We start from the raw sequence: 12,840 nt of genomic DNA, 5'->3' as shown, positions 1-12,840 counted from the left end.
TACACTGTTTCCCTTTGTGCTGTAATCTACAGCTTTCAGAGAAATTCCCCCACGTTAGTCACGACGTACTGTGATCAGCACTGGCTGTGCGAGACATGTTACGATGAAGGACCTGTATTGTGAACTTTGCAGTATACAAACAGTTATATGAATATTCAAATCAGAAAACAACGACTGTAAATATCATGGTGTGATAAAAGTCTGTCTGTCTTCTGTACAGATATGGAAATGTAGCTTTGGCAGTTTAGAGTAAGAACTCTGTAAACTGTAGAAATGACTTATACTGAATGTTTGTCTAATGGTAAATTTGAACTTCCTATGTGGAAGTAATGATTAAATCTTCTTTTTTCAGTTTAGTTCATTGTCTTTTACTTTGTTTGTCTGTGTTCATTTTGGCAAAAGGTTGTCATGGAGACAACTTCTATCTACCACAAAGGTATTTTTAGGTAATTTGGCAAGTGTTTATATTTCTCAATGTGGACAGATTTTACCAAAGTAACAGCACTGCAATAATGAAAGATACAGGTATACATGGCTAGCATGAGAACACTAGGTGTGGTGCGGTGACTCATTAGCTTTGTGGTTTGTGTGCTCTCATTGCAGCTGGTGCTCTAGTAGTTATCAGTGTGTCCAGCATGTCCCCACAGGGCTAACTTATGGTCAGTGTCACCACTGACGTGGTGTTTTCTGCTAACGTATGGCTGTGCACAACCTTTATTTATGTTTCCTTAATGTCCTCAATTATGTGTATTGCATCTTGGTCTGATCTCATCAGTGAAAGGCAAAGCAACAGCAGCGAAGCGCAAGAGACGTGTTCACAATAGCCTTTTCTTTTCTTTCTGTGTTCTGCATTAATGTGGCTAATCACAGATAACGAGTACAAATATTGACCACTCACAGTGAATTGCTCTGAGTGATTCACACAAACACCAGTTGGTTCTAATGGCACACATTAGCTTAGCGCACGTCGTGTTCACCATTATCAGATAAACAAATGTGTGTCAGCTCAGGCAACTGTAAGTAAGCACAGAAGTGCACGGAGCCAAACGGAGCAGAGTTGACTGTGAGCCCACTGGCTGTGCTTTGTCTCCACTGCTCCAGCTCTGCTCTCTCTAATCGACTGGCTCTCTGCTTGGCACAGCCGGGAATATATTTGTGAATGGTTACTTCTGCATGTTGATGTTTCTGCAAATAGACGTGAGTCACGGGCAACTTCTTTTTAAAAAGAGGAGGAAACCTCTGTGCTTGTCTAGACTCAAGTATTTTTGTTGAGTTATCCATCCGTCCTTCCAACTCGCAGTTAAGCTTCAAAACACCAGCCGTAAGCTGGGAGGAAATTTGAGGATTTGCACATTGTTGAGTGCTTTAGCACTGGCTAAGTGTCTTGGGAGTTCCCTGTATTTTTTTTCTTACATACACTCACGCAATTTAAGCAGATTAGCGAAAACGAGCCGGACAGCAGGCCAGAAGGTGTTCAGAGGAGTCAGAGAGAGAGAAGAGATGGAAAGACTGAGAAAAGAAAACCGAATGCATGCACAGGTGCATATTGGAAGAGCCGATCTTTTCTATGGCACGATCACAGCACAGTTGGAGTTGGACAAATGAGTTTACATCAGTGTTTTTAACTGCCTTCTTCACACTAATCACCATAATGCACTCTTGTCATCTAGCAGCACTTCGCATAATCAGTACTTGCTTCACTGAGTCAGCAAAGACCCACGTGCACCATTTACAAGCAACCCATATGGTAACTGTGACTCTCCATGGTCCACACACAAGCTAACAGATGGGTGGGGAGGGATTGGGAGTTGATTGACATGTCCAGTGATAGTGTGCATGTGTTCCCAGTGGGGATAGATCCCTGCTTTTATTTTTCAATTAGTTCTTGTCCAAAACTTGTTAGAGTTTTCTATCCTTTACGCACTGGTACAAACACACACATGCCCTCTCAAGCACATGAACACAGTAATAATCAAATGTTGTTGTCTTCTCACTGCACATTATATGTAGGCAGACAGGGACAGCTTCACAAGCTACAAGCTACAAGCTTCCTCCTCCTATTCCGAGTTCCTTAAAGATGCTTCACTGTATCAGAAAGCTAAATAGAACAACATCCTGGAAAATGTAACTCGATAATTACTTGCCTCTCTTTTAGTTTTGCATATGTGTCGTACTTTGTAGTTTATCATCCACGGCAACAGTCCACATCTCTCTTTTCTTCTACAGGATCTGACACTGGCTTTTTATATCTCCTCCTTTTTGTTATTCCACTGTTTTCTTGACCAGTGCTCCTTTGAAGGCAGGACAGGAGTCATTTCAGTGTCATTGTCGTTTCTTTCTACTGGAGCTGTCACTGCTACTCGGGCCTGAACACGAGCGTTGTCACAGGACATGGTTTTTGACCTCAATACTCCCACAATATGAAATAAGACTGCAGTATCACAAATACAAGAATGAAACTAGCAAACCAAAATAGAATTATAATCTAATCACAGATGGTTAGTCCAAAATGCATTAGCATCTATAATAGTAGTTGTTTTTATTTTTTAATTTATTAACCTTGGCTTGTTTGAATATTTCTTCTTCTTCTTTTTCATTACATTTATAAGATGAATCTATATATTGCTCTTGAAATGTATTTATTAAATTGCCGTGCTGGTTGGAAAAACGACTCTCCTGACCTGATCCACAGGTCGTTGTCATTGTGGCGTTTCAAACAAGTGTTGGCAACAGTGAAGCTGCAGTGCAAAAACACTTAATTAAAATAATTAGATGGCTAATATGGGTTGAGAATAACTTGGCTCTGGCTTTTAAAATGTAAACCATAGTTTTTTATGTCTCTGCCCTGGTGACACTCATGGCCAGGGGCAATTTGTTTTTGGGTTTCCTGGAAATCTTGAGTGGATTTGTCTAAATCTGGGACAAAGACTCACTTGCACACAATAATGTACTCATTAGATTTTGGGAGTCAAAGTTGAAGATCTATTAAAACAACAAAATGTCTGTTTAATGGCAGTACAAAGAGGGTTATACTGTACATACACGACAACCTAAATATGGTCAGATGTGTACCAGACCACCTCAGCAAGTGCTTTGAATAATTTGATCACTGATGATCTTTAATGTTTCTTGCACTAAATACACCATAACTTAAGAATTCATACAGTAATTATGACAACATTTTATAACAATATCTTGCCAAATAAAATATGAATGTTGACTTTTTACATTCATAGGGTAACACAGTGGTCAGCTTCACCCACACATCATGTTTTGGAAAAGCTTTCTTCTGGCATTTATTCATATAACCCCTCAACTCAAGGTTATGTAGCAGAATGGAGAACTTAATGCTGTATTGAGGAAGTGTTGGGCTGTTCCAAGTGGTGATGAAAACAGTGGAATGATTGCTTTGTTCTTTGGGGTGATTTGCTGATCAGTATATTTGTCTTTTTCTGTGTCCTGTCCTCCAGACTTTAACTATAACACAGATGGATACGAGGGGGACGCAGGAGAGGACGGCAAGTCCCAGGATGGCTCAGAAACGCTGCCCTTTATAGATGAATCGCCCACCATGTCACCCCAGCTCTGCGCGCCCCAAGGGCCAGATGGAGAAACAGTGTTGCCCACACCTCTGCTGGCTGGGGTAAGAACCCCACACACACACACACACACACACACACACACACACACACACACACACACACACACACACACACACACACACACATGTGCATGTCGGTATTTATAGATGATCAATTCCTATTGTGGAGTCTATTAAGTGATTTAACTTTACAGGAGAACAATTGTTGTGCAACTAGGAAGTAATATTTGAGAATTCATCCAATTTTAGTAATTGAAATTATTGACAGAAGGGAGCAGTTAGGGCATGTCGTGGTGGTTAGTACTGTTACCTCACGGCACAAAGGTTTTTAGTGCTCCCGTGTCTGCACACACATCCATGGGTTAGCTAAACTGGCCATATGTGTGAATGTGAGCATGAATGGTTGTCTGTCTCTGTGACAGACTGGCGACTTGTCCAGGATGTACCCTGCCTCTTGCCCAGTGACAGCTGGGATGATGACCTGTGAGGGGTGATGGTGTAGGCTCCAGCTGCCCTACAACCCTGAATTTAATACGTGGAAGAAAATGAATGGACTAGCATGGTTTTGGATAAATATTAAAAATAAAATGTTGAAGAAAAGATCATTCACCACACGACCCAGTAAACATAACTGGGTATATAAAAATATTGGACACAGTTTAAATGAAGTGTTCATTTGTGGCTCTTGCATTCTGAACTGTAAGATAATATGAGGTTTTCAGCCATTCAGCCAGGTTTTTCTCTTGGTATTAATGGTTGGAGTTTCACCCGAAACAATTATACTTTAAGACGTGAGCTGCCAGTTCTCTTTCTGATATTAGTCACAGATATTGACCCAGTGTACATTTTGCCACAGGAGCTCCCTGAAGCGCACTTCAGGATGTGTATTCACATCAGTTGGAAATGACCACTGACCCAGATGGGGTACGACAGCAACCGTCTGCTAGCTTGAATATAAATGGAATACACTGGAGTGCTGTTTGGCAGCACTTCAGTGTATTCTATACTCGAAGCAGAGTCTGGGGAGGAGGGGGACGACTCGGCGGTGAAGCCACTGATATAGTTAGACAGGCATTTGGGTTGGGTCAGATTTTCCCTCAGTTCACGAAGGCTCTAGATGCTGTAGGGCCGTCCTGGCTGACACATCTCTGCAATGTATGCGTGGACTAGTTCCGGGTGGGTGGGAAGCTGACCAAGGGCTGTCTTTTAACACTAGTTCTGTTGATGGTGTTTATAGACAGAATATCTAGCCAGAGGTGGAGGGTCTCTTCTGTGATGGCCTCAGGATTTCACATTTACTGTTTGCAAAGGATCTGGGACAAGTTACTGTCCCAGGTGGAGGAGTTTAAGTATCTTGGGGTTTTGTTCATGAGTAAGGGGAGAGTGGAACATGAGATTGACTGATGGATTGGGCTGGTGTCCACTGCGATGTGGTCACTGTACCAGTCTGCTGTGGTAAAGACGGAGCTGAGCATGAAAGTGAAGCTGTCGATTTACTGGTCAATCTACGTTCCTGCCCTCGCCTGTGGTCATGATCTCTAAGTAGTGACTGAAAGAATGAGGTCTTGGATACAAGCAGCAGAAATGAGATTCCTGTTTCCCAGTTGAGGCAGGTCGGGCATCTAGGAAGCCTTCTAGACCAGCGGTCCCCAACCCCCGGGCCTTGGACCGGTACCGGTCCGTGAGTCGTTTGGTACCGGGCCGTGAGAGTTGAGGCTCAGGTGTGAAATGTATAGTTTTCAGGGTTTTTATCGGTTTTCAGCGTTATTTTGTTATCGTTTTTATCGTTAACTCGGTTTTCCTGGGTCTTTTCACGTGCGTTATGAATAAATCTTATTTTTTTCGGTACCGGTACTAGTTTTATTTTGTTGTATTTATCCGCGACACATTAAAGGCCGGTCCGTGAGAATAATGTCGGGCATAAACCGGTCCGTGGCGCAAAAACGGTTGGGGACCGCTGTTCTAGACTCCTCCTAGGTGAGGTATTCTGTGCATACCTCACCTAGGAAAGAGGAGGCCCTGGCCAAGACAAAGGACTCACTGGTGAGATTGTGTCTCTTGGCTGGCTTAGAAATTCTCAGTGTCTCTCCCCCCCCCCCCCCCCGACTGAGCTGGCGGAGGTGGTGGGGGTGAGGGAAGTCTAAGCAATCTGTTGAAAATTTTTCCTGTTTACCTACAGTGTATAATTTGGAACAGGAATGCTGTAGGTGACAGTCTTTCCTGTGTTTTTTTTTTTCCCAAATTATCTGCTGCTGGAAATATGAAACACTTGGTGTTTTCAGTGGATTTTCACACTTAAGTCTGACAAATCGCTCAGAACAGCTGATGTGAACGCTCTCCTGATGCTTTCAGAATTCAGAATATTTTCTGAATGTGTTCATCGTCATGTTTCAGGGCTTGTAGTCCCATCACACTCCCCCCCCCCCCCCCCCCCCCCCCTTTATGCCTCCTGGCTATGTGTGTTTGGATGACTGTCACTCGGTGCCCACTTAAAAGAATGTGACTGTGTGAAGGGGCGTAGCCCACGGAGGCTCAGCGGGAGCCGAGTTGACCCTGACCTGAACTGACCTTCTCACAGACACAGAGAAAAAAAAAAAAGCTGGTAGGATTTCATTCACATGTCAGCAGCCTTTTTATCCACTGAAAAACAAAATACTCAATGACAACAGCATTGCTTTACATCTTTAGATCAATATGTTGTTTTTAAATTCATACAGAACACAAATGATCGTATATTCTTTCTGTATTAATGTATAAATTACCACAGCCGGATTGTCTCGACCTTCCACTCGCTTTACCGTCCCCTTTGAAGTCTGCCTGCTCTGTCTTACATTCGATCCAAGCAATATCACTGCACTATCCATGCATGAACACAGTATTGTAAATAAACAGTGGTCTTGTTAGGCTTCAATGGAGCTGATTGATGAATTATTCAGCTGTATTAATTGTGAGTGACTCTGAGCTAGGGCAGCTCATGTAAATGAAGATGTGTCTCCATCTAGTGGCTAGCTGGGATAAGAACAGAAAAATGGTTTGAGTGTTTAAAATATAAGAAATAGGAAATGAATTGTTCATAGTGCTGGTACATTAATGATTTCAGCCACAGAGGATCCTCAGTAAGATACTGTTGTTTTCTTTTTAGTTCTTCCCTGATCATCGTCTCTGCTAGGATGAGATTACTCAGCGTAGACAAGCTCAGCTGTTTTCTGTGTACAGTTGTATGTTAAAGTTTTGTATAAAGTAGCTTTTCAGTGATGAGTTATGATCAGCTTATTATTATTATTAATAATAATAATAATAATAATCAGAGGACTTAATTCGTTTTTCTATGGTGATGTGCAAAATTCTTGAGCAATCCTTGTTTCCTTATGTTTTTCTCCATTGCTTGCTTCTTGACGGGTTTTTTTAACTTGTGAATCATTCAAGCATAAATACAACACTTATTCACCGAATGAGTTAGTAGTGACAAAGAGCCAGGTTTAAATTGTATCTTTACTTAATAGCCTGTGGCAGAAACACATCAATTGTTCCCATTTCTTTAGTTGAATCTGTGAAATTGGCAAAGGCAGCATAGTTTGCAGTGTCCCTAAAATAAAATTGAGGAAACTTGACAAGCGGCGGAACAAAGAAGACGTGGCAGACCTAAAACTATATTTGTAGGAGAGGAACAGTAACTGAAAGTCATGTTCTTAAGAAACAGGAAAAAATCAAGCAGTGCCAAAGGCCTGACACAGGACCTGAGAGATGAATGCAGTCCTTCAGTTGATCCATCTACTGTTTATTGAAGCCTCATCAGAAGTAATGGAGGATGTCGACAAGCTGTTGTTAAGGAAGGGAAATTAAGGATGGTTTAATTTATGCCACATTACGCAAGAACAAATCAATAACAACAGGTCGTTTTGAGTGATGAATCCAAATTGAAATCATTGTTTATATGCACAGTGGAGGTCAGGAGTGTCTGCAGCCATCTTTAAAACATTTTTTATTTCACATCTGTGTATTCACACTTTTCAGCACCTGAATGAATTTGAGGAGCTGCTGTGAAAGCTTACTTGTTAAGAAGTCACTTGTGATGCTGCTGCTGCTAAAAGATTTTGTGGCTCTTATCACACACTGCTGTGCAGCCGTGTTCTCTTTCCGCTGAGTTTGCAGAGACCTTTCATCTGCTAAAGTGAGAGGGCTGACGGCTCCATGTGTTCAACACGACTAAAGTTAAATACTGAACTTAAATATTTTTTTTGTTTTCTTTTTTTTTGTATTACGCTCTAAAATCATACTTTTCCTTCAGAAGACAAGATCAGGACAGATTGTGCTTTGACCTCGAAATAAATACAAATATACATTAAGGAGGAGGTTCATAGAGCAGTTGGGGGTGTCCCTTCCTCTAAAATGACAAGTCAAGGTCAGGAACGGGGTGAAAGGGCATGGGAAGTGAATTGTATTCATTCATAAATATGCAGCAACTTAAACTTGGATGTTTGCATGCAGATTACTTATATTTTTGGTTTCATTTTATTTCCAGTAACCACAGTTATTGATTTTCTGTCTTTGTCTTGCTGCACACGTTTTTTTTCCTTCTTTTTTTAGTGTATCATTTCTGTGCTTTGCCTTTGAAGCTGCTATAACTGTGTGCCCAGCGATCTATGTGACCTGTAATTGGAATCAGCCTCGCTTGCAGCACATTAGCTGGCCCTGGCTCAACGTCCAAGGCTTTCAGCAGATCAATAAAGAGACAATGGACAGAAAGAAAGGGAGAGAAATCAACCCTGTAGCGTGCGCTGATGAGAGTGAGAGAGCGAGACTGTTTGTGTGATGAGGAAGTGGCTTTTTGCCCCGAAGAGAACGGAAGAAAGAAATAAGGGACAAGAGAAGACTGACTTTCCCAGCGTAGCCCTAACAGAAAGAGACTGTAGCCATCAAGGAAGTGGCTGGATAGCATTTGTGGGGAGGGGAGGGGCGGCTGTAGAGGGAGGGCAGACCTCATCGACTGAGGTGGAACAGTGGCCACACACACACAAAGACAGACACACACACACACATATATAGAGCACACACAAACACCAGGAAGCCCAGCAGAGGAAGGGGGTGGGGTTGAGTAGGCGGGGTCCTCTCTCTTTCTGTCTTTCGGTGTCCAGACGACTTGATCTAAAGGGAAAACACTGATGTGTCCAGGCAGGCCCCGTAGAAGGAGATAGGAGGCAGAAAAGAGGAGAGAAGGAGGTGAAAGAAAGGAAAGGAAAGACAGAACCATGGAGGACGAAGAGGAGGAGGTGCTGTGCTATTTGGACAGGGTTCTGGAGGAGGAGGAGGAGGAGTCTGAATATGGAGATGGGGAGCTGGAGCCCATCACTACGACACATAGGCAGTTCAAGGTGAGGCATGAGCTGGAGAGGAGCTGGATGCAGAGGAAAAAGAGCGCGCGCAGACACACATACAAACACACACACGAACATACACATGCGTACACACTTTTGCAATACTGCCTTTCAAAATGGAAAATCCCAGTCAGTGTATTGGTGTGTTTGTGGCGTGACGTGTGCTTCTTCTCAGAGCCATCTGTGCTGCAAAAGTGTGTGTGTGTGTGTGTGTGTGTAAGAGTGTGAGAGTGACAGCCATTGGTGTGTCAGCATGGCCCGATGAGGCAGTGACTCTGCAGCGCATGTCTGTGCACGGTGCTGCTGCTTTTTAAAGCCGGCCGCTTTCTGTTTCTCATGCTAACTTCTGTGTTTGTGCGCCTCTGTGTGTACTCCTCCCTGCAGATGAACTGATAAAAAGCAGAGCTACTTTAAACTTTCTCTGCCCATTCAAGATATCAGCTCTTTTATCAGAGGGCAAAGGGCAACGCAGGAAAGCACGCAGTGTTTGTCTGTGTGAAAAGCCTAGTTGTGACTCACAGAGCAGGTTGCTGTGGGAAAAAAAAAATCACCTCATGGATTCCTCGTCTTGCCCTCTCGCCACACAGTAGCTCTTTGTACACAGCAGAGGGAAAATATTCCTTTTTCCTGTCCTTTTTTTTTTTTTCCGTTGAGTTATCACTTATTTGTTACTTAAAAAAATGAACTGAATATTTCTGCAACGTTTTGGTTAGTCAAAAGGACAGGACACCTTTTGTAGGTTATGATGTCATATTTTAGACCTCAGCTATTCTGAGATATCATTTTAATAAGAACGCAGTGACTGGAGACACTCTCGGTGTTTAAAATAAATATTGACCAGCAGTAATTCACATCGCATCAAAGATTTTTCTCTTAGTTTCAAGTGTGTCTAATTTCTGGCTTTAGTTTTGAGCTTTAGGTTCTTTTAAAAGAATACGAGCAAAGAGAAAGGCTCAGAGGATTAAACTAAACAGATTTCTGGCCACGTGCTGCATTAATCTCTCATATTAACGTAAATGCAAGTAAGTGTCGGTAAGGACTTCCCTGACAGTTTATTTAACCAACAGAAAATGATCAATAGAAATCATCCCTGCCTCTCGGACTGATTTACTTTACACTGTCACGGTTAGCTGAGGAAAAACTGCCAATGTGTGACAGGCCTCAAAATAGGCCCTTTGCAGTCATCACATCGCAAGTGTTTGTTATCTTTATAGTCTTCAGCATTCGTAATAAAGCAGCACGTGTAAACGGCATATACTATAACACATACGGTAAATACTGAACCTTGATGTGCAGTATAATTTCCTACCTTAGGGATAACATCAGTGTTGGAATGTGCATGTCAGCCATGATTGGGTTAAATGATGAGGTCATGCCTCCTTCCTCATCTGGGCAGTCCTGGAGTGCTGATATCATTGTAAGGACTTGGTGGAATTAATAATTAATCTCTGCTCTCACAGCTGTTCTTTGGCCTTCTTTAAGGCACACATGTCGTATTTAAATGCCAATTTCTGGAGTTTATCGGTATTTATCTCTTCAGTAAGGGAAAAATGTCAATACAGCAGTATACCTAACCAGCTACACTGATAAGGTATGCAACACAATTCAATTCAATTTTATTTATATAGCGCCAAATTACAACAACAGTCGCCTCAAGGCGCTTTATATTGTAAGGTAGACCCTACAATAATACATACAGAGAAGAAACCCAACAATCATATGACCCCTCTATGAGCAAGCACTTTGGCGACAGTGGGAAGGAAAAACTCCCTTTTAACAGGAAGAAACCTCCAGAAGAACCAGGCTCATGGAGGTGCGGCCATCTGCTGCGACCTGTTGGGGTGAGAGAAGAAAGACAGGATGAAGGACATGCTGTGGAAGAAAGCGAGAGATTAATAACAAGTGTGATTCAGCAGAGAGGTCTATTAACACATGTTGAGTGAGAAAGGTGACTGAAACGGAAAAACTCAATGCATCATGGGAGTCCCCCAGCAGTCTACACCTATTGCATCGTAACTAAGGCAGGATTCAGGGTCACCATCCAGCCCTGACTATATGCTTTAGCAAAAAGGAAAGTTTTAAGCCTAATCTTGAAAGTAGAGATAGTGTCTGTCTCCAAAATCCAAACTGGAAGCTGGTTCCACAGAAGAGGGGCCTGAAAACTGAAGGCTCTCCCTCCCATTCTACTTTTAAATACTCTAGGAACAACAAGTAAGCCTGCAGTGCGAGAGCGACGTGCTCTAATGGGGTGATATGCTACTAAAAGGTTATTAAGATAAGATACAATGCAATATACCTTAGATAACTTAAAAGTAAAGAAAAATATCTTTAAAAAACATATTTTTAAAGTGAATGGATTTATCTTAATTGTTGCTTCTAAATGAATGATTCTGTGTGAGTGTGAACAGTTGTCTGCCTCTGTGACAGTCCAGTGACAGACTGGCAACCTGTCCAGGGTGTACCCTGCCTCTCGCCCTGTGTTAGCTGGGATAGGCTTCAGCCCCCCCGCATGGGCTACCCTAATTTGTCTTAGTGGAAGAGAATTGCTGGATGGATGGCTGAATATGAAATTAACATACAAAACAGAGCATATGTCCATACGCTAATCAAACTTGTCGCATACTTTTGCGAGTCTGGCGTCACTAAAACCACTGCTGTTGTTATGCTGCTGGCTAACCATATGAAACTCATGAACACCCCCCCCCCCCCCCCCCTTCTTTCTCATAGTACGTGTTCCGATCATTACTGGCGAACGCTGCTGAATTAAAGCAATTCGAAAGTGAAACTTTGAAACATTTTTCTGTTTGATACACCTGTGCACTCCACAGTCCAGTATACAAAACCATAATTCCTTTTCAAATATTTTTACTTCACCTACACAGATATTGTGACATTTTGATTGTCACGCAAGTATCATCTACCACAGAGTCACTGTATCACTATGCCATTGTTGTGTATTGCATTAGTATCAGGAGTAACTATACGATTCCCACTGGCCAAATCATAAAATGTGGAACAGGGCAGTCCTTTATGACGAAGGAACGGCCAAAAGTGAGAATAATGTGAAGAAAGATGAAGTCTTCTGTGATCATGTTGGAAGTCCCTCTTTTGAAACCTGGTAATTTTGCTCTAATTATGAGTTCCCACAAAATGTAAACAGTACACTATGAGTGTGCCTTGGTCTGTGTTTCTCAGACATCAATAGGATGTTGACTTCCCCGACGTTGACGTCAAAATGCAACAGTTGCCTGGAGTCATCACAAATAGTTTTACAGAGGAAATGAGGTACTTAGATGTTTTCATAAGATTTCTAATAGGTTGCGCATTCTTTTATGCTTACGACTGTTTGTATCAATCTTGTGTTTACCTGATGTGACTGTTCCACTGGCACCATTGCAGGAAATAGAGTCAGGGTGCTTTCATGTGCCGTTAGTCAGAAACGAGTCTCGATAACAGGATTTTTGGTGAATGTATGTGTTCTATATGTGTATGTAAGCGAATAAAAGCATATTACAGCCAGGTCTGTTTTATCCTGCAGGGAGACATCGAGAAAGGACTGGAGATGAAGAGACTGGTGCTGTCTGGATTCCTGGCCAGCGAGGAGATCTACATTAACCAGCTGGAGGCCCTGCTACTGGTGAGACACTCAGACAAAGACAGACAAGTAACAGAAACAATGTAACAAGGCTCATATAACCACGTGAACATTGGAGTGCTGCTGCTGCTGTAGGCATTGGTGTGAGCTGTGAGACTATCAGAACACTATTAGTGGTCGATGGCCACACTTAAAGCAGGACCACAGATGCTGCACTTTAATGCAACGCTAACCAACCACACTTCCTCATGCTAAGTCGCTATGTCTCA

The 12,840-nt window shown here is 42.4% G+C and overlaps 1 protein-coding gene across 2 annotated transcripts in view; it reads left to right on the top strand.

The window, feature by feature from the left end:
- The window catches only part of abr (ABR activator of RhoGEF and GTPase), a 120,627-nt gene that overhangs the window by 41,889 nt on the left and 65,898 nt on the right, over positions 1 to 12,840 (top strand). For both annotated transcript variants that reach the window (XM_086309532.1, XM_086309533.1), the window contains exons 2-3: positions 3,471 to 3,643; positions 12,515 to 12,613. In XM_086309532.1, the coding sequence (XP_086165658.1) occupies positions 3,471 to 3,643; positions 12,515 to 12,613 (272 nt within the window). The remainder of the gene's footprint in view (positions 1 to 3,470; positions 3,644 to 12,514; positions 12,614 to 12,840) is intronic.

Source organism: Aulonocara sp. 'chitande type north' Nkhata Bay, linkage group LG10 (genome assembly GCF_057382095.1).
Source record: "Aulonocara sp. 'chitande type north' Nkhata Bay isolate Kocher_YH1m ecotype deep benthic linkage group LG10, A_spYH_male_GT1.1, whole genome shotgun sequence".
In the NCBI taxonomy this organism is placed as follows: Eukaryota; Metazoa; Chordata; class Actinopteri; order Cichliformes; family Cichlidae; genus Aulonocara; species Aulonocara sp. 'chitande type north' Nkhata Bay.
The sequence above is the reverse complement of the archived record's forward strand: the minus strand, read 5'-3'. Positions and strand labels throughout refer to the sequence as shown.